This window comes from Saitoella complicata, assembly GCF_001661265.1.
Source record: "Saitoella complicata NRRL Y-17804 unplaced genomic scaffold SAICOscaffold_4, whole genome shotgun sequence".
Lineage (NCBI taxonomy): Eukaryota > Fungi > Ascomycota > Saitoellomycetes > Saitoellales > Saitoellaceae > Saitoella > Saitoella complicata.
In genome coordinates this window covers 21730-36887 of record NW_017566995.1, presented here as the reverse complement: position 1 = coordinate 36887, position 15158 = coordinate 21730, and the positions used below count along the sequence as shown (strand labels likewise).

At 54.9% G+C, this 15158-nt stretch overlaps 11 protein-coding genes across 11 annotated transcripts; 7 read left to right on the top strand and 4 right to left on the bottom strand.

Moving 5' to 3' along the window:
• The first annotated feature begins 481 nt into the window (after positions 1–481).
• Positions 482–1675, top strand: SAICODRAFT_88943 (uncharacterized protein). The gene is made up of 2 exons (XM_019171597.1): positions 482–554; positions 640–1675. The coding sequence occupies exons 1-2, from the start codon at positions 513–515 to the stop codon at positions 1612–1614; spliced, it is 1017 nt and encodes a 338-aa protein (XP_019026001.1). The 5' UTR covers positions 482–512; the 3' UTR covers positions 1615–1675.
• On the bottom strand, positions 1639–2920 carry SAICODRAFT_64171 (inositol monophosphatase). Its single transcript, XM_019170051.1, has 2 exons — positions 2862–2920; positions 1639–2809 (listed from the first exon to the last, which is right to left on the bottom strand). The coding sequence occupies exons 1-2, from the start codon at positions 2893–2895 to the stop codon at positions 1851–1853; spliced, it is 993 nt and encodes a 330-aa protein (XP_019026000.1). The 5' UTR covers positions 2896–2920; the 3' UTR covers positions 1639–1850.
• A 423-nt stretch (positions 2921–3343) lies between these two features.
• On the top strand, positions 3344–4036 carry SAICODRAFT_41676 (uncharacterized protein; the record flags this gene model as incomplete). Its single annotated transcript, XM_019168673.1, has 1 exon — positions 3344–4036. A coding segment is annotated over one exon (693 nt), but the record flags the coding sequence as incomplete, so codon positions are not given.
• Positions 4037–4318: 282 nt separating this feature from the next.
• Positions 4319–5037, top strand: SAICODRAFT_29119 (uncharacterized protein). Its single transcript, XM_019167324.1, has one exon. It carries the CDS (start codon positions 4363–4365, stop codon positions 4978–4980), a length of 618 nt encoding a protein of 205 aa, XP_019025998.1. The 5' UTR covers positions 4319–4362; the 3' UTR covers positions 4981–5037.
• A 180-nt stretch (positions 5038–5217) lies between these two features.
• Positions 5218–6179, bottom strand: SAICODRAFT_23595 (ATP phosphoribosyltransferase; the record flags this gene model as incomplete). Its single annotated transcript, XM_019166707.1, has 2 exons — positions 5218–6059; positions 6128–6179. The coding sequence occupies 2 exons, from the start codon at positions 6177–6179 to the stop codon at positions 5218–5220; spliced, it is 894 nt and encodes a 297-aa protein (XP_019025997.1).
• Positions 6180–6374: 195 nt separating this feature from the next.
• SAICODRAFT_23594 (uncharacterized protein) lies at positions 6375–7928 on the top strand (the record flags this gene model as incomplete). The annotated part of the gene is made up of 1 exon (XM_019166706.1): positions 6375–7928. One exon carries the CDS (start codon positions 6375–6377, stop codon positions 7926–7928), a length of 1554 nt encoding a protein of 517 aa, XP_019025996.1.
• Positions 7929–8238: 310 nt separating this feature from the next.
• Positions 8239–10599, bottom strand: SAICODRAFT_53320 (para-aminobenzoate synthase; the record flags this gene model as incomplete). Its single annotated transcript, XM_019169207.1, has 2 exons — positions 8239–9571; positions 9626–10599. 2 exons carry the CDS (start codon positions 10597–10599, stop codon positions 8239–8241), a joined length of 2307 nt encoding a protein of 768 aa, XP_019025995.1.
• Positions 10600–11074: 475 nt separating this feature from the next.
• SAICODRAFT_29117 (glutamate-5-semialdehyde dehydrogenase) lies at positions 11075–12327 on the top strand. The gene has a single exon (XM_019167323.1). The coding sequence runs from the start codon at positions 11094–11096 to the stop codon at positions 12201–12203; it is 1110 nt and encodes a 369-aa protein (XP_019025994.1). The 5' UTR covers positions 11075–11093; the 3' UTR covers positions 12204–12327.
• A 131-nt stretch (positions 12328–12458) lies between these two features.
• Positions 12459–13299, top strand: SAICODRAFT_69534 (MSF1-domain-containing protein). The gene has a single exon (XM_019170483.1). The coding sequence runs from the start codon at positions 12483–12485 to the stop codon at positions 13047–13049; it is 567 nt and encodes a 188-aa protein (XP_019025993.1). The 5' UTR covers positions 12459–12482; the 3' UTR covers positions 13050–13299.
• On the bottom strand, positions 12975–14008 carry SAICODRAFT_88923 (uncharacterized protein). The gene is made up of 2 exons (XM_019171596.1): positions 13644–14008; positions 12975–13541 (listed from the first exon to the last, which is right to left on the bottom strand). The coding sequence occupies exons 1-2, from the start codon at positions 13895–13897 to the stop codon at positions 13157–13159; spliced, it is 639 nt and encodes a 212-aa protein (XP_019025992.1). The 5' UTR covers positions 13898–14008; the 3' UTR covers positions 12975–13156.
• Positions 14009–14061: 53 nt separating this feature from the next.
• Positions 14062–15141, top strand: SAICODRAFT_17303 (Mis12-domain-containing protein; the record flags this gene model as incomplete). Its single annotated transcript, XM_019165781.1, has 3 exons — positions 14062–14113; positions 14170–14250; positions 14305–15141. Exons 1-3 carry the CDS (start codon positions 14090–14092, stop codon positions 15139–15141), a joined length of 942 nt encoding a protein of 313 aa, XP_019025991.1. The 5' UTR covers positions 14062–14089.
• Positions 15142–15158: the final 17 nt, after the last annotated feature.

The window sequence follows — 15158 nt, the reverse complement described above, 5'->3', positions numbered from 1 at the left end:
TTTTTCGCGAAAAAGTCGCGTTGAATACGAATTTTTTGCCTGTCACCTGCTGTTTCCAATCCCAAAACGTCCTTCCATCGATATCTTCGTGTCCTGTGATACCTATCAAGTACGTACATGTCCAGCGTGATTGAGGTATGCCATTGGCACGACCTTTAACTATAGCCAAGGTTCCAAAGCAAACAAAACACTGGCACCTCAGTCCCGTCCTATTCCCTGCTTTTCACGCCCAACCATAACAAATGATGTCGACGATATCGATTTCATGACCGGCAATCACTCACAGGCCGTCGGAAACAGAGTGAGCCACAGACCCATGTAGAAGGAAGGCCGCAGAACACCCCAAACATGATACTTTAAGCCAGAACGAAACTCCATTCAATTGCCATTACCTGTCGAGCTTTTCCTGCACGTCGACTCACCCACCTGCGTCCCGCCACGAAAGTTCACCTTGTACTGCAACTGCACGTCAACCGCAACACCAGAAAGGCAGACCTTAAAAACAACCAACAATGTCGGCCCAGGAAGAGACCAAGGACGTCGCTGTCGATGAGGTACGTTTTCTCTCTGATCCTCGATCGTTGCTATGATTGCGATCATGGATCTGCTTTTGAATTGGGCTAATAAGATTCATGACAGTTCGCCTTCGACCCCTCCCTCAAGAAGAAGAAGAAGTCAAAGAAGACCGTCGCCTTCGACGATGAAATGACCCCCGAAACCAAAGCTGACCGCGACGCTGCCAACATCGCCGAAGCCGAAGACGAGGCCGAGGCCGAGGATTCCAGCTCCCCCGCCGAGGCAGTCGAGGAGAAGGCCGACAAGGAGGTCGACGAGTTGACCGCCATGTTCGGAGACTTGAAGAAGAAGAAGAAGAGCAAGAAGTCCGCCATGCCCGATTTCGGCGATGACTCCGCTCCTGCTGCTACCGAGGGCGGTGAGGCAGCAGAGGGCGATGGTGACGCATTCGGAGAGCTGAAGAAGAAGAAGAAGTCAAAGAAGAAGGTCGACCTCGCCGCTTTCGAAGCCGAGCTAAACGAAGCCGGCGTCTCAACCCCCACCGATTCCGCTGACTTTGGTTCATCCGAAAACAAAGACGGAAATGAGGAGGGCGAGGAGGCATGGCTCAAGTCGGACCGTGACTACACTTACCCAGAACTCCTCTCTCGCGTCTTCAAGACCCTCCGCGCAAACAACCCCGACCTCGCCGGCGGTGAAAAGCGTCGCTACACAATCGTTCCCCCCTCCGTCCACCGCGAAGGTAACAAAAAGACAATCTTCGCAAACCTTGCAGACATCTGCAAACGTATGCGCCGATCCCCTGAACATGTCATCGCATTCCTCTTCGCCGAGCTGGGTACTTCCGGATCCGTGGATGGAGCTGCTCGGTTGATTATCAAGGGTCGCTTCCAGCAGAAACAGTTGGAGCAGGTGTTGAGGAGGTACATTGTGGAGTATGTTACATGTAAGACGTGTAAGAGCCCGGATACGGTGTTGGAGAAGGAGAACAGGATGTTTTTTACGCAGTGTGAGAGTTGTGGGAGTAGGAGGTCGGTGGCGACGATTAAGAGTGGTTTCCAGGCCCAGGTTGGAAGGAGGAAGTTGCAGAAGGCTTAGACGTCGACGACGACGTCGGCGACCGATGTGTTGTCGTGGCGGGTGAGAGGGAGAAGGAGTCATGTGTGGTAAAATTTGTCGTTTATTCAATTGCATTGGTTACCCTTGTTTGTGTCCATTCGGTGCTGCTCAATTGCCTACCTGGTCTCTAGCATACTCGGACATCTCTTTGACCACGGCATATCGTTTCACTCGTCTAATCATATCATATCGTATAATTTTTGTCGTTGTCGCGTCTAACGGCCGTAAGTCATCCTGCCACCCTCCATCGACTTCCAAACCCACTTCGCAAGATCTTCCTGCTCCTTACGTCCACCCTTCGCACCCCTAATCGCCAAGTATTTGCGTCCAATCAACGTCGCTTCCTCGACCTTTGCGCCTTCCACGTCCGCCTCAAAGTTCTCGGGGGGGTTACCCTCGCACATGAATCCACCAGCTTCGTGGAGGATTACCCATCCGGCACAGACGTCCCATTCCCAGCATCCTCCTTCCCAATACGCGTCGTTATGGCCCGCAGCCACGGAGCAGAGGTTCAGGGATGCGGCGCCGTAGGAGCGCATGCCGTGGACCATGTTCGGGCTGTTCCTGAGGAGGTTGAAGTACGTGCGAAGTTTGACGTCAAAATTCTCCTTGCTTGATTCCGAGAGCGCGGATGTACCAATCGTGGTGCGGTCTGCGCCCCATTCGGTGATAATGAGGGCGGTGTTAACGGCAAGGGGGGTGGGTGGTTGGAGTGGGAGACGAAGGGGGGGTTGGTTGGGTTTGTGGAGATAGGAACCCTGGTTGCGGATTGCTGTGTACATTTCGTTGAGGAAAGGGGAGTAGATGATGCCGATATAGGGGATTCTGTTGATGGAGAGGCCGATGGAGATTGCGCACCATGGGTTACCGTGTACGAAATTCATGGTTCCGTCGATAGGGTCGACGATGAATGTAGGGTGGTCATCGAGGACGCTGTCGGCGCCAGCGGATTGGGTTTCTTCGCCGATGAACTTGAAGGAGGGCCAGCGCTTTTCGATCTCGGAGATGACGAAGGCTTCGACAGCCTGATCGACTTCGGTAACGAGGTCAACGGCGTTCTTCTTTGCGTCGGTTTTGTGGTCTTCAGTGGAGGGGTTTTGAAACCGTTTGTTGGAGCCGTCGAGCATCATTTGTCCCGCTCGGCGGGCGAGGTCGACGGACCAGTCATGGACCTCTGTTCGTAGAGTTAGCAAGCGATGCAACAGAAGCTCCATTTCATCACGAACCTTGAAGGTTGACAGAGGATAGATCAAAGGACATATTGGGTGTTGTACTCGAGGACGTTTGAGGATTTGTGTGTGACGTGAGGAAACCGCGCAGTTCTGGGCCATTGCCTGTTTCGGCACAAGTAGACCCGTATCCCTGTAACGTCGACTCTACACCCTGCAAACACTTTTCCAATTCCAGTCGACAGCTCCTCGCATCGTGCAACCTTCATTCTCCTATGGCCATCATCATGGGCAACAACCTCCAAAAAGAAAAGGCTCCACGCCGTCTCTCTCGCCCACCACAGCCCCACCCACGAATCTCGCTCCTGCCTCTCTACCACTCATCAGCAATACAAGGACCCTCGACGTCGCCGTTGACTGTTATTTCGAAGAGACCGCTACGGGTGGTGTTGGCTTTGCTGACGTTCTTTGTTTTTCTGATATGGGTCGCGCATGGGGAGGTTGAGGAGGAACGAAGTTTGGTGCACCATGGGTTGGAGATCGAGGGGCCGAGTCCGAGGAGTGACTTGGAGCACCTTATCATGGTGCCGGGGCATTCGGTTTGGACTGGACCGTCCACTGCGGTTGCTGGTGATGGTAGCGATGCCCAGCTTGGGACGACGGACGAGGAGTGGGCGCTTGAGTCCTTCCAGCTCGGGCAGGATAGCGGGTCCACGTTCCTGTCACATATCGAGAAGGCAATTGAGGTTCTGAAAGTCGATAAAAATGCGCTATTGGTCTTTTCTGGGGGACAGACGCGGACATCGACAGCTGGCGTGAAGACTGAAGCGGGGAGTTATTACGCATTGGCTGAGGCACGTGGGTTGTTGAAGGGAATCGAGGACCGTGTCACGACAGAGGATTACGCTCTTGACTCAGGGCAGAACGTTGCATTCAGTGTTTGTCGATTCAACGAAATCACCGGTGCATATCCAACGCACATGACCGTCGTCGGCCACGCCTTTAAAGCCGAACGGTTTGGGTCCGTGCATCGTATTGCCCTTGGTATCCCGGAAGACGACTTCACGTACATCGGAGTCGAACCATTTGGTGGTGATCCGGTCCAGATGGAGGACGGTGAGGAACGGACATTGAAGGCGTGGAAGACTAAGGAAGGGGGATGTGCGAAAGAGTTGGTGGAAAAGAGAAAGAAGAGAAATGGAGGGAGGAGAAGGCATGGGTATGAACTTACGTGTCTGGCTATGAAATGGGAGAAATGTGGTTTATGATTGGTCAAGGAGGAATGAAAGTGTGGTGTAGCTCGCAATTGCGGACGATACATGTTGTGTGATACCCACCAAATCTAGAAGGCATATCCACTAAATAGCATAAGATACCATCGTCGAAAAGCAATTACGGTACAATTGCAAACTGGAAAAGCCTGATAAGCTTGGGGTGGTCCGTAATGGTTGTCATGTGAGGTCGCTATTTTTAGCACACTGACCCCGGATTTCGTAACTTTCCGATCCTCCAGTCCCCTCCAGAAATCCCCGGACGTACAACCACCCCTACAATCACGATGAGTCCCGCACGCGTAACTCAATCAACCACCCGTGCCCTCTACCTCAAATACCTTACCCTCCCCTTTCCCTGGCGCACGAAGCGTCTCGCAGGCTACGACCTCGACGGCAACCTCTTCTTCGAATGGAAAGACCCAAACCACAACCCCCACACCGGCCTCCTCATGACCATCTCCCGAACTCGTCGCATGGTTGAGTATGCCAACCCAGCAGAGAACTGGTCAGATCACAAGCTGTCTCCGCTATGGATCAGCTGGCTGCGGCATAGGAGGCATGACGCACCTGGTTGGAGGGAGATGATGGAGGAGGACGAGAGGGTCAGGACGGCAGAGGAGAGGGCGAGGCTGGCGGATCAGAGGTGGCAGGAGGCGAAATTGGAGCAGACGGCGGCGAAGAAGATGAAGGAGATCCCGATGCAGGATCCGAAGAAGTGGGAGGCGAAGGCGGCGAGTATTGCGCAGGAGAGCGGAGGGGTTGGTGCACAGGACACAACGGAGGCTAAGGATGCGAAGGAGAGGCCGAAGCCGGAGGAGAGTGCGATCCCGGCGATGAACAGGACGGCGAAGGATTGGCAGCCTGATGCGTGGGTGCCCAAGCCTGGTGCGAGGAGGGGATGAGTGTATGATCAAGAGGCCGATATGCAAGGACACACCCCTCCTGTATTACACGAGAACAAAACAGAAATGAAGCGGCAGCAGAGGGAAATGGAAGCGCTTGAACCTCCGTATTTTGCGGAGGTGCACGATAGTGACAAATAAGAAATGCCTTCACAATGACGCTTTTGATATGCTCTATCCTCTCCCCATATACTCCTCAACTCCAACTCCGTATCCCTTTTCCCCCATCTATTATGCCTAATCCACACGCGAATTCGAAATCTGAAACACCAAAATATCCGTCGCACCAATCTCCTGTAATCTATCCATCGTCTGCGCAAGCACCTTCTTCTCAACCATACTGCTCACAGCAACCCAATCGCCGTCCTCAAGGGGACTCACGGTGGGCGCACGCTTGCCTGGGGTGACCTTGACGGCCTCGGCGAGGTTCGCGCGAGAGACGTTGTAGTTACAGAGGACGTAGCGCTTCGCGGCGATGACTCCGCGGATACGGTTGGTGATTGTCGCGACGAGGGCAGGGTTGGATGGGGTGCGGGAAGCGATGAGGACGGCGGAGGTGGTGAGGACGGTGTCGATAGGCTTCAATCCCGCCGCACGCATCGTCTCGCCTGACTCGACGAGGTCGACGATTCCGTCTGCTACGCCAAGAGCACAGGCAGCCTCGACAGATCCGCCGACGTACTTGATCTTGGTGGCGAGAGGACCGGTCGGCTTGTTCTCGAGTTTGCGGAAGTAGGTCTCCACGAGTCCCTCGAACGAGGTAACGACGTTCTTGCCGATCAACTGCTCCGCGGTCTGGTATTCGCCCTTCTCAGGGACCTGGACCTGCAACTTGCACTTCCCGAAGCCGAGGTCGATGAGCTCCTCTACATCCAAACCAGCTTCAGCGACTTGGTCTTGGCCGGTGATACCGAGATCGACGTTTCCTTCACCGACGAAACGAGGGATATCGGCTGCGGGGAGGAAGATGAGCGCGACGGGGAGGTTGAGGCAGAGTGCGATGTCGAGGCGGTTGTTACGGGTGAACTGGATGTCGGAGCCGTGCAAGAGATCGAGACATTGCTGGTGAAGACGACCCTCTGTCGCAGTGAGTCAGCACCAGATCAAACGTTCCTCGGGGAAAGAGGAGGGATGGGAGAGAGCGCACTCTTGGGAACGGCGAAGAGTAGTCTGTCTGGCAAGTGAGAAACGAGATCCATCGTAGGTGGTAATATATATCCCGAGAAGGTCGAGGAAGGTGTTGGTATTTAGTACGGCCTCGTTGATCCGATGAGCTTAATTTGGCGCACATGCACAGTCCTGTTCTTCAGCGCAGCCAGAACTTACCCTGAGAGAAATGTAATCACCAAGTACACCGCCGTCACGCCTACGACTGTCGATATTGACGATTGAGAATGAGTCTTCGAACGCCGTACCCGGCAAGTACGAGTGCGGGGAGTCCCGTTCCGTCGACGCCCTACGCCAGTTCTGCAGTCACGCCTGGATCGGGGATTCTTGTCAATGGAGTCAAACGACCACGTACCGCCGTCGACGAGAAGTTCGTGAGTCAGGCGGGGTCGCTATCAGCTCAATTCACGCTTCTACTGGGAGAAGATAAGGTCGATAAAGACGCACTGCGGCGCGAACGGACAAGGTTATTGAATGTATTGGAGGAGCGGAAGAGTGAGGTCGACTATGTCGCAAGACGGTTACGGCTTGAACGAGATTTGGGACGGGGAGTTGGACAAGTAACGGAGGACAATGTGCAGCTACTGGCTAAGTCCTTTGGATATGATACATACCTCGACCCAACATCGGATAAACGCACCCTTTCCTTTGGTGGAGCGACGATGATTATCGATATCGATTTCATCCCACCGCATAACATGATCACGAGAGCTGAGTTGACGATGGTCACGCCTAACCCACTCTTTCCCGCCCCGAATCCCGCTGGAGACAAGATTCTGTTGGATGCGCTGAAGGAGAAGGAATTGGGCAGTTTTGCGAGGAATTTGGGGGTGTTGGCGAGGCTGGATAAGGTTTGTACGGAGGGTGGGTGTGATGCGTTTGACATCGTCTCTAAACTGCACGAAGGCCTGAAGGAGAAGACTGGTCGCGAATCACGAGAAGGAACGGTGGGCAAAGTGAGAGCGAACGGGAACGGGTTACTGGGTCTGGGCATCACCTACTGGAGCGAGAAGTTTCGTGGAAGGTACTGGGCCCTCTCCATTGGCGTAACAGCAAGATCGAAACCGGAACCTGAGGTGCAGGAGGACACAATGCAAACTGATATAGCTGCTGAGACAAGCGGTCTGCCGACTGGAATGGTCTACGAAGCGCGCCTGTTCCCGCCTATACCACTGTCCCTCCCACAACTCCGTGTACTCGATGAATCCGGACACAGCACATCGACTACACCGTTCTCCACGTCCTCTTCCCCTTCCAGCAGACGAAGACGACTTACCCTACCAGGTGGCGCGGAGGGAGTTTGGCACGAATACAATGTGATGAGGGAAGAGCGCGAGTGGAAAATACTCGATGCTGTCACGTTCGCGGATGTGGAAGGGTTAGAGATGGTTGTGCGGGTATTGAGGGAAGGTGCTGGAGTGGACAACCTATTAACCACCCCAACAGTCACTGGTGTTGAAGCGAAGGCAAGCGGAGAGGAGGCAACGATGGTCGAGGTCACGGTCTCGACGGATCCATTGACCTACACTATCTCCACCCCATTCGCGACGATCGAAGTCCTCGCCAGCGCTTCGGGGAGCGTACAGCGCATCCTTGTCGGCGGTGCTGAACAATCAGAGGAGATAAAGGAGCGGGTGAGAAAAGTTCTGGCGGCGACGGAAGATTTGGGGATCTTGGTGGAGTGGGTACGGCGGAATATTGGGACGGGCGTGGGCGGGGGAGAAACTGAAGGGGATGGGGAGAGGGAGGGGAAAAGGAGGAAGATTACGGGGTGGTGGTAGAGCGTGTTATGGAGCTGCTGGTAGGCCCCGTCGACAAGACAGAAGTCAAGTACACCGAGCAGATGAAAATGATGTCATATCTGTCCATTGAAATCGAGCTGCTGACCGTCGGGGGCGTAGGGTTCATTATTGGGTTTGGTCTCGGGATAGCTCTATCTCTAATCACCATCAGCAAATCCTCGTAATCTATCGTGGCAGTGATTGGGAAGCTCAACGTAAATCGCATCTAAATCAATCCCATCCTCCTCTCCTCTTTCCCTTCTCCCTCGTCCGTGTCACCCCGGACCCCAGGCCTCCCGGCGTCATCCACTCACATACACCCATCCCCCACAATCCCCCTCAACACACTCCCCAACTTAACCCTCATCTCCTCCTCCTCCCCCTCGGGCGTAGACAACGCCGTCACTGCCCCACCCGCACCAATCCACCAGACATCACCCTCATCCTCGTCTTCAGGTCTCACTCGCCGGTTTCCGTAATTGACGGCGGTACGAATGACAACACTCCAATCCCCCGCCCCACAAACACTCCAGTACCCCATCACACCACTATAAACCCCCCTTTCCCCCTTCCTCCCCTTGCCCTCTCCCTCTAATTCCCGTAAAATTTCCACACTCCTCTTCTTTGGCGCCCCCGTCATACTCCCCGCCGGCACCATGCCTCTCAACGCATCCCACCCCACATAACCGCTGTCACCATCTAATTCTCCACGCACCACACTCACTAATTGGAAAAGATGCGAATACTCTTCGACGCGCATGAGGTGTGGGACATGCACCGTGGAGGGTGCGGAGACGAGTGTGAGGTCGTGTCGGATGAGGTCGACGATCATGAGGTTTTCCGCGAGGTCTTTTGGGTTGCGGAGGACAATCTGCGCGTCCTCGATGGTTTCCACGGACGAGCTTTTGCGGACTGTGCCCTTGATTGGACGGAGTTCGACTACGCTTCGTTGACCATCCCGGGGTCGTGTCCAGCTTACTGCTCGCTCCGGGGATGAACTCAGGACTGTCACTTCGCCCAACTTTAGGTATGCTGCATATGGCGCCGGATTCGTTTGCCGTAATCGCTGGTAGAGAGACCAGGCTGGAGTTGATGTACGGAGGGATGTTTGGGCGGTTAAACATAGTTCGTATGATTCGCCCGCTGCTAGGAATTCTTGTGCGGTACGGACGTCTGCCTCGTATTTTGCTTTGTTGGGTGTTTTGACCTCTACCCTCCTCCCCAGCTTCGGAACCGTTGGGCTCGATGGTGGTGGTTGTGATTGTGCTTGAATAATTTTCGCAGCAACGTCGTCGACCCAGCCGGCATCATCCTCGCACAGACTCTGTATGTAGACCGTGTTGGTGAGTGTATCAACCACCACGCTGCGTTCCACGAAGAGCATATTCACATCAGGAGCGTCATCAGCTCCTCCTCCTCCTGCTGGTGCTTCTGCTTTCTCCGATCGCAGAAGGTCAATACCAAGCCCAGCAACCCCCATCTCATACGTCATATACCCCACCAACCCACCACAAAACGGGACTTCCTCATACCCTTGTGTCAAATCCGGTTTCCGGGCTTGCATGAGGTGTGCTAGGTATTTGTGTACGCCTTCCACCCCGTCGTCGACTTGGACTTCCTGAACAGTGTCCGGGACCGCTGGCCTCGCTACCGCTTCGGCTGTGCCGGGGTGCGCGATGCTGATGACGTGCGGCGACGAAGGGGGTGGGATCCGGTATGTGATATGTTCCATCCTCGAACTCGGTACGGCGAGGATCGACCACCGTCCCGGCGTGGCGAGGGATTCGAGGAGGGCTGTGTATGGCGCCGCTGTGTCGATTCCGAGGATTGGGATTAGGGAGAGTGGGCAGATGTGTGTCTGTAGTTTACGAACGGTAACTCGACGCGGGGCGGGTGGTGGTGAGGATGAGAGGAGGAGTGGACGCGGCTTGACCTCCGTCTTCGCCTCGATCACGACGCTCTTCACCCCCGCATCGCGTCCGGTATCGGTATTCCACCCCCGAGCTAGATCCCAGAAGTTGGAGATTAGTGATGCGCCGCCTTCGGAGGAGATTGATTCCGGGTGGTACTGGACGGCGTAGAATGGGAGGGAGTGGTGTGCGACCGCCATGAGGACACGGCCATTTTCGGGGTCGGAGGTGTATGCGAGGGGGGTGAGTGGAATAGAGGAGGGTGGGTGGGGGAGGATGGCGTGGAGGGAGTGGTAGCGGACGACGTTTGGGGGACTCGTATGGGGGGTGAAGAGGAGGGAAGTGGTGGTGGTTGCGGGGGGGTATTCTAGTCGGGATATTTGTCCGTGTTTGGGGGTATGGAGACGCATTACGGCCCCACCGAAGTGTAGACAGAGTGATTGCATACCCAAACACACGCCCAGTACCGGAACCGGCACCTCACCCTGCCTCCCTCCAAATCCCCACACCTCTGGGATGATGCCAATGTCGCCCTTCACGCCCGGGTGTCCCGGCCCCGGTCCCACGACGACAAAATCAAACGTCGGGAGAAACTTTCGTAGCTCGGAGGGGGATATGGAGTCATTGTGGAGGACATGGATGTCGGTATGGGGGAAGAGGGAGCGGAGGAGGGCGTGGAGGTTGAAGGTATAAGAGTCGTAGGAATCGAGGAGGAGGATGGAGATTGGGTGGGGGGTTGCTGGGGGATGGTCGGTTGTCATGTCATGTAAACTCGATTGTATGGAGCGTCGAAGGTTGATAATAAATAATTTGGGGTGGGTACGTGAATTCCCCCGCCTCACGTTTTCACGTACGCGGCAGATCTATCGGAACCGACACAGGACAACCAAGAGCTTCCAGCGAAGGTATCCATTTGATTCGGATTGAAGGTTTAATCGATAGGAATTACAACTCCGATCTGAATCGTGTCCGAACTTCTTGTCGTTCCCGAGCCTCTCGGCAAATCTACGAACACTACACAATGGCAGAACAAATCGCACAAACCGCCCGTGCTGCCTCCAAGGTCCTCCAAGCCGTCTCCGGGGCAGATCGCGACGCAGCCCTCATCGCAATCCACGACGCCCTCAAACACCAAAAAGACGCAATCCTCGCCGCAAACCAAAAAGACCTCGATGCAGCAAAGCCCCAAGTCGAGGCCGGGACGATGTCTGGAGCAATGTTGAAGCGGCTTGATTTGACCCGTTCGTGGGATTCTATGCTACAGGGTATCCTGGACGTCATGAACCTCGAGGATCCGGTGGGGAAGGTTTCCCTCAGCACCAAGTTAGACGAGGGTCTCGAGCTTCATAGGTTGGCGTGTCCCGTGGGCGTACTTCTCGTCATCTTTGAGGCTCGTCCGGAGGTTATCGCGAATATCACCGCACTGGCGCTCAAATCCGGAAACGCGTGTATCCTCAAGGGAGGAAAAGAGTCATCCCACTCTTTCGCCGAGATCGCTCGTGTGGTTTCCGGTGCACTCGCACGAACGGACAACATCCCCCGCGGCGCCGTCCAGCTGGTTCAAACCCGGGACGAGATCAGCGCGCTTTTGAAGCAAGACCGTGACATCGACATGGTTATCCCACGCGGATCGAATGCCTTGGTTAGAAATATCAAGGAGAACACCAAGATCCCGGTATTGGGCCACGCGGATGGGTTGTGCTCTGTTTACATTCACGAGGATGCGGATGTGGATATGGCATGCCGCGTCGTCGTCGACGCAAAGACGCATTACCCAGCAGCCTGTAACGCGGCCGAAACACTGGTGGTGAATGAGAAGATCCTCACGACCACATTCACCAAAGTTGCTAACGCATTACTCGACGCCAAGGTTTCCCTTCGATGTGATGCTGCGTCTCTTGCCGCGTTGAATGAGGTACCGGCGTTGTTGGCGGAGTACGCATCCCAGATCACGGCTTCGACACCGGAAGACTACGACACGGAATTCCTCGAACTCATTATCGCTGTAAAGACCGTTCCCTCCCTCCCTGCGGCAATCCACCACATCAACACCCACAACTCCGGCCACACCGACTCCATCCTCACTTCCTCCGCCCCCACCGCGCAACAATTCATGTCAGCCATCGACGCGGCCGGAGTCTACTGGAACGCGTCCACCCGGTTCGCCGATGGATTCCGGTATGGTTTCGGGGCAGAGGTTGGGATATCTACGAACAAGGTGCATGCGCGGGGGCCGGTTGGGTTGGAGGGGTTGATGATTTACAAGTATCAGGTTAGGGGGATGGGACACGTTGCTGGTGATTTCGATGTTGGGGGAAAGAGGTATTTGCATGAGAAGATTGAGGGAGGGCCGACCAGACTTTAGACGGGGAATGGTGGGTGAACCATGAGAGAGCATGGATGGACAGCGAAGAAAAGGCCTAGGATTGCGCGTGTGAAGGCCGTCATATCTACGGACCAAGTGAATAGATCATACCTTTCGTCCATTGGAAGTCCAGTAGCTGACGTCCTGGACCCGGGCCCCCGCGCGTCACGTGTATATACCGCGCTGCAACCCAGAAAATCAGCGGAGGTGATGACGCCGACCTGTTGTCACAACCAACACAATCCTGCCAGTTCAATCTGAAGCGTTCGTCTTTTCAACATGGTGGCTTCCCAGACTTCGGAACACACGTTCTCCGCCCCCTGGCAAACCGTGACGCTCGCCTGGTTCCTCCGCTACCCCAACCCCTTCTCAACCCACGTCCTCTCCTGCGACACCCTTTCCTCGACCCTCAACTCCAACGGTACCCTCTACACAGAACGTCTCATCCGCAAACGCGCCGGACTGCTCCCCGCCTGGACACCCGCCACAATCCGCAACCGCGTCAAAGCTTCCTGGGTCCTCGAAGAATGCATGGTGGACAGAGACCAGAAACTCATGTGGACGCGGAGTAGGAATATCGACCACACCCGGTTTTGCCATGTCGTGCAATCCCAGGAGTGGGGCGCGAGCGCGAGGGGAACCGAGGGGACGGTGTGTCGAACGAATGCCAAGTTTGTGAGCAATTTCGCGAATCGGTGGGGTGGGGTTTCGGAGAAGATCGAGGAGTTTATTTCAAAGGGGTTTGCCAAGAATATCAAGAAGAGTCGGGAGGGGTTGAACTATGTCCTGGACGCGATGAAAGAAGGAAGGATGGCGATTGGAAATGCGAAGCTTGCGGCTGCATGAGTGGACGTGTTACTTGTGTAGATTGGTTTGCTCATAAACGATACCGACGATGGTTAAGCGTGTACGATGAATGGTCTCAACAACCCTATACTATCCTCCCCGCGTACTCAATCAATCAAATGCTTCCCCTTGAAATACCTCCTCAAATACACAACCTGCCACCATCCCAAAGCAGTCAACAACCCCATCATCCCAATCGCGAAATACTTGACCCGCTCATTCGTACTCTCATTCGTGTCTCGCAACCTCTGTTCTCGCATCCTCAGGTATTCCATCACCTCCACCACCTCGGACGTCTGGGACTCCAGACGCCGGAGCTCGAGTTCGAGGTGGGAGAGGTGTTCGGAGCGTTGGATTGCGGACCAGTCGAGGGCGTTGGCGCCGATGTCGAGGTCGAGGTCGATGGAGCGGGAAGGGGGGGGCGAGGAGGGGTTTGTCAGGGTGTTTGTGAAGCAGACTTCGAGGGGGCCGTTGGCGTGGGAGGTGAATGCACTTTTGACTCACATCGTTAGCCAAACTCATTCCTTCACCATCACCCGTCCACTTGGCTGGACGAAGAGGGGGGGGGGGGGGGGGGGGGTGATTGGAACTTACATCCTCGCCTCACCGACGACATCCCTAGGACTAGCATAATGATTCCCAGCCGAATCCCGAATCTCGATATCGAGTCTTTGTCCATCACCCTTGTGCCCAGACGAAACTGCCGTGACGACGACCAATTGGTCGAGGCCGACGTGGTTCGAGATACATTTTTGGGTGGGGTTGGGGGAAGCGTCGATGGAGAATTTGAGGGCGGTGGACGAGTGGACCAAAGCCAGGAGGAGGAGGAGAGTAGTGAGCCGTAGCATCGTTCAATTGTGCTGGCGGGTCAAGCGGGGGGAGCGGTGCGTTGTGCGGTGCGTTGACGTCGCGGTTGTTGTACGTTGGAAATCCCGTGCGGACGACCCCGGGAGTCGTAGTCGTTGCGCCTTGGGCCAAAACAAACACCAAAAACACCTTCGTTCTCAACCCCCCCCCCCAAAGCATTGACTACTGCCAAGATGGCATCAGACGCGAGATCAGAGGCAGGCAAAGGTCCGAGAAATCTGTTACGGATTTACAAGCTGACCCCTGCTTACAGCTCATCACCGAACACTTCGAGCACGTACCTTTGTCATTCATCGACGATGTGATAAACTCCGCGAACGCAATTCTCTACAAGGTTCGCTCGAGTAGATCTCTCATCCAAAATGATTCTGATTTTCTCCCCGTACAGGCCGTCAACGCAATGGAATCCTTCATCCAATCTCAACCAAACGTTCCGCCGGACGAGTCGGAACAAGGCATCCACCAACTCGAAACCCTCCTCGAAAACGCCGTCGACAGGAATTTCGACGCATTCGAGCTCTACACACTAAGAAACATCTTCAATGTCCCCGACGACGTTGTTGGGTGGATGCGTTTGGGACACCACGAGGGTTTGGAGTTTGGTGTTCAGCGGGAGGAAGAGGACGAGGTTGAGAAAGAGTTGAAGAGGGTTAGAGCTGAGCTTGAGAAAGCCGAGAAGAGACAGAAACGGTTGAGGGTCGCGAAGAAGGAGAATACCATCAGTGCGAGATATCTGGAAAAACATCTGGAGCGGTTATCCTTCTTGTCGAGTGCGGCGTCAGCGAACGAGGTAACCCCCCTCCACGAAACAACCGATTTCTTGACGGACCAGCTCTCGACGCTAAAAACCCTATTGGAGGAGCTGAGGAAGATTGCGCCGAGTGCGTTGGAGGATGTCGATGAAGTCGAAGATGAACGGAGTCAATACGTGGAACGCATGGTCAAGAAACGGGTGCGGGGGAGCAGGGATAATGATGACGGGTTTGATTGGGAGGGGGAAGAGAGGAAGATTAGGAAGATTGGGAATGTTGAGGATGCGAAGGTTTTGGTGGAGGCGTTGAGGGAGCAGGGTATGTCAAAGCCACAGCTGAAGGTGGAAGAGAAGGACGAGGAAGAGGTAGCTGCAGATAGGCAAGTTCGAGAAGAAGGAACGATTGAGGAAGGAAAGGAAACGAAAGGTGAAGAGATTGAGGAACGGAAGGAGCAAGAGACGAAGGATGAGTAACACTCAATGCATTGATG

Bases quoted from the DNA above. Each gene is read 5' to 3' on its own strand.
- SAICODRAFT_29119 (XM_019167324.1), top strand. From the start codon at position 4,363: ATGAGTCCCGCACGCGTAACTCAATCAACCACCCGTGCCCTCTACCTC.
- SAICODRAFT_64171 (XM_019170051.1), bottom strand. From the start codon at position 2,895: ATGTCCTTTGATCTATCCTCTGTCAACCTTCAAG. The intron at 2,810-2,861 runs GTTCGTGATGAA...CTCTACGAACAG, and splicing joins ATCCTCTGTCAACCTTCAAG to AGGTCCATGACTGGTCCGTC.
- SAICODRAFT_88923 (XM_019171596.1), bottom strand. From the start codon at position 13,897: ATGCTACGGCTCACTACTCTCCTCCTCCTCCTGGCTTTGGTCCACTCG. The intron at 13,542-13,643 runs GTAAGTTCCAAT...GTGAGTCAAAAG, and splicing joins GTCGTCGGTGAGGCGAGGAT to TGCATTCACCTCCCACGCCA.
- SAICODRAFT_88943 (XM_019171597.1), top strand. From the start codon at position 513: ATGTCGGCCCAGGAAGAGACCAAGGACGTCGCTGTCGATGAG. The intron at 555-639 runs GTACGTTTTCTC...GATTCATGACAG, and splicing joins AGGACGTCGCTGTCGATGAG to TTCGCCTTCGACCCCTCCCT.
- SAICODRAFT_29117 (XM_019167323.1), top strand. From the start codon at position 11,094: ATGCTACAGGGTATCCTGGACGTCATGAACCTCGAGGATCCGGTGGGG.
- SAICODRAFT_69534 (XM_019170483.1), top strand. From the start codon at position 12,483: ATGGTGGCTTCCCAGACTTCGGAACACACGTTCTCCGCCCCCTGGCAA.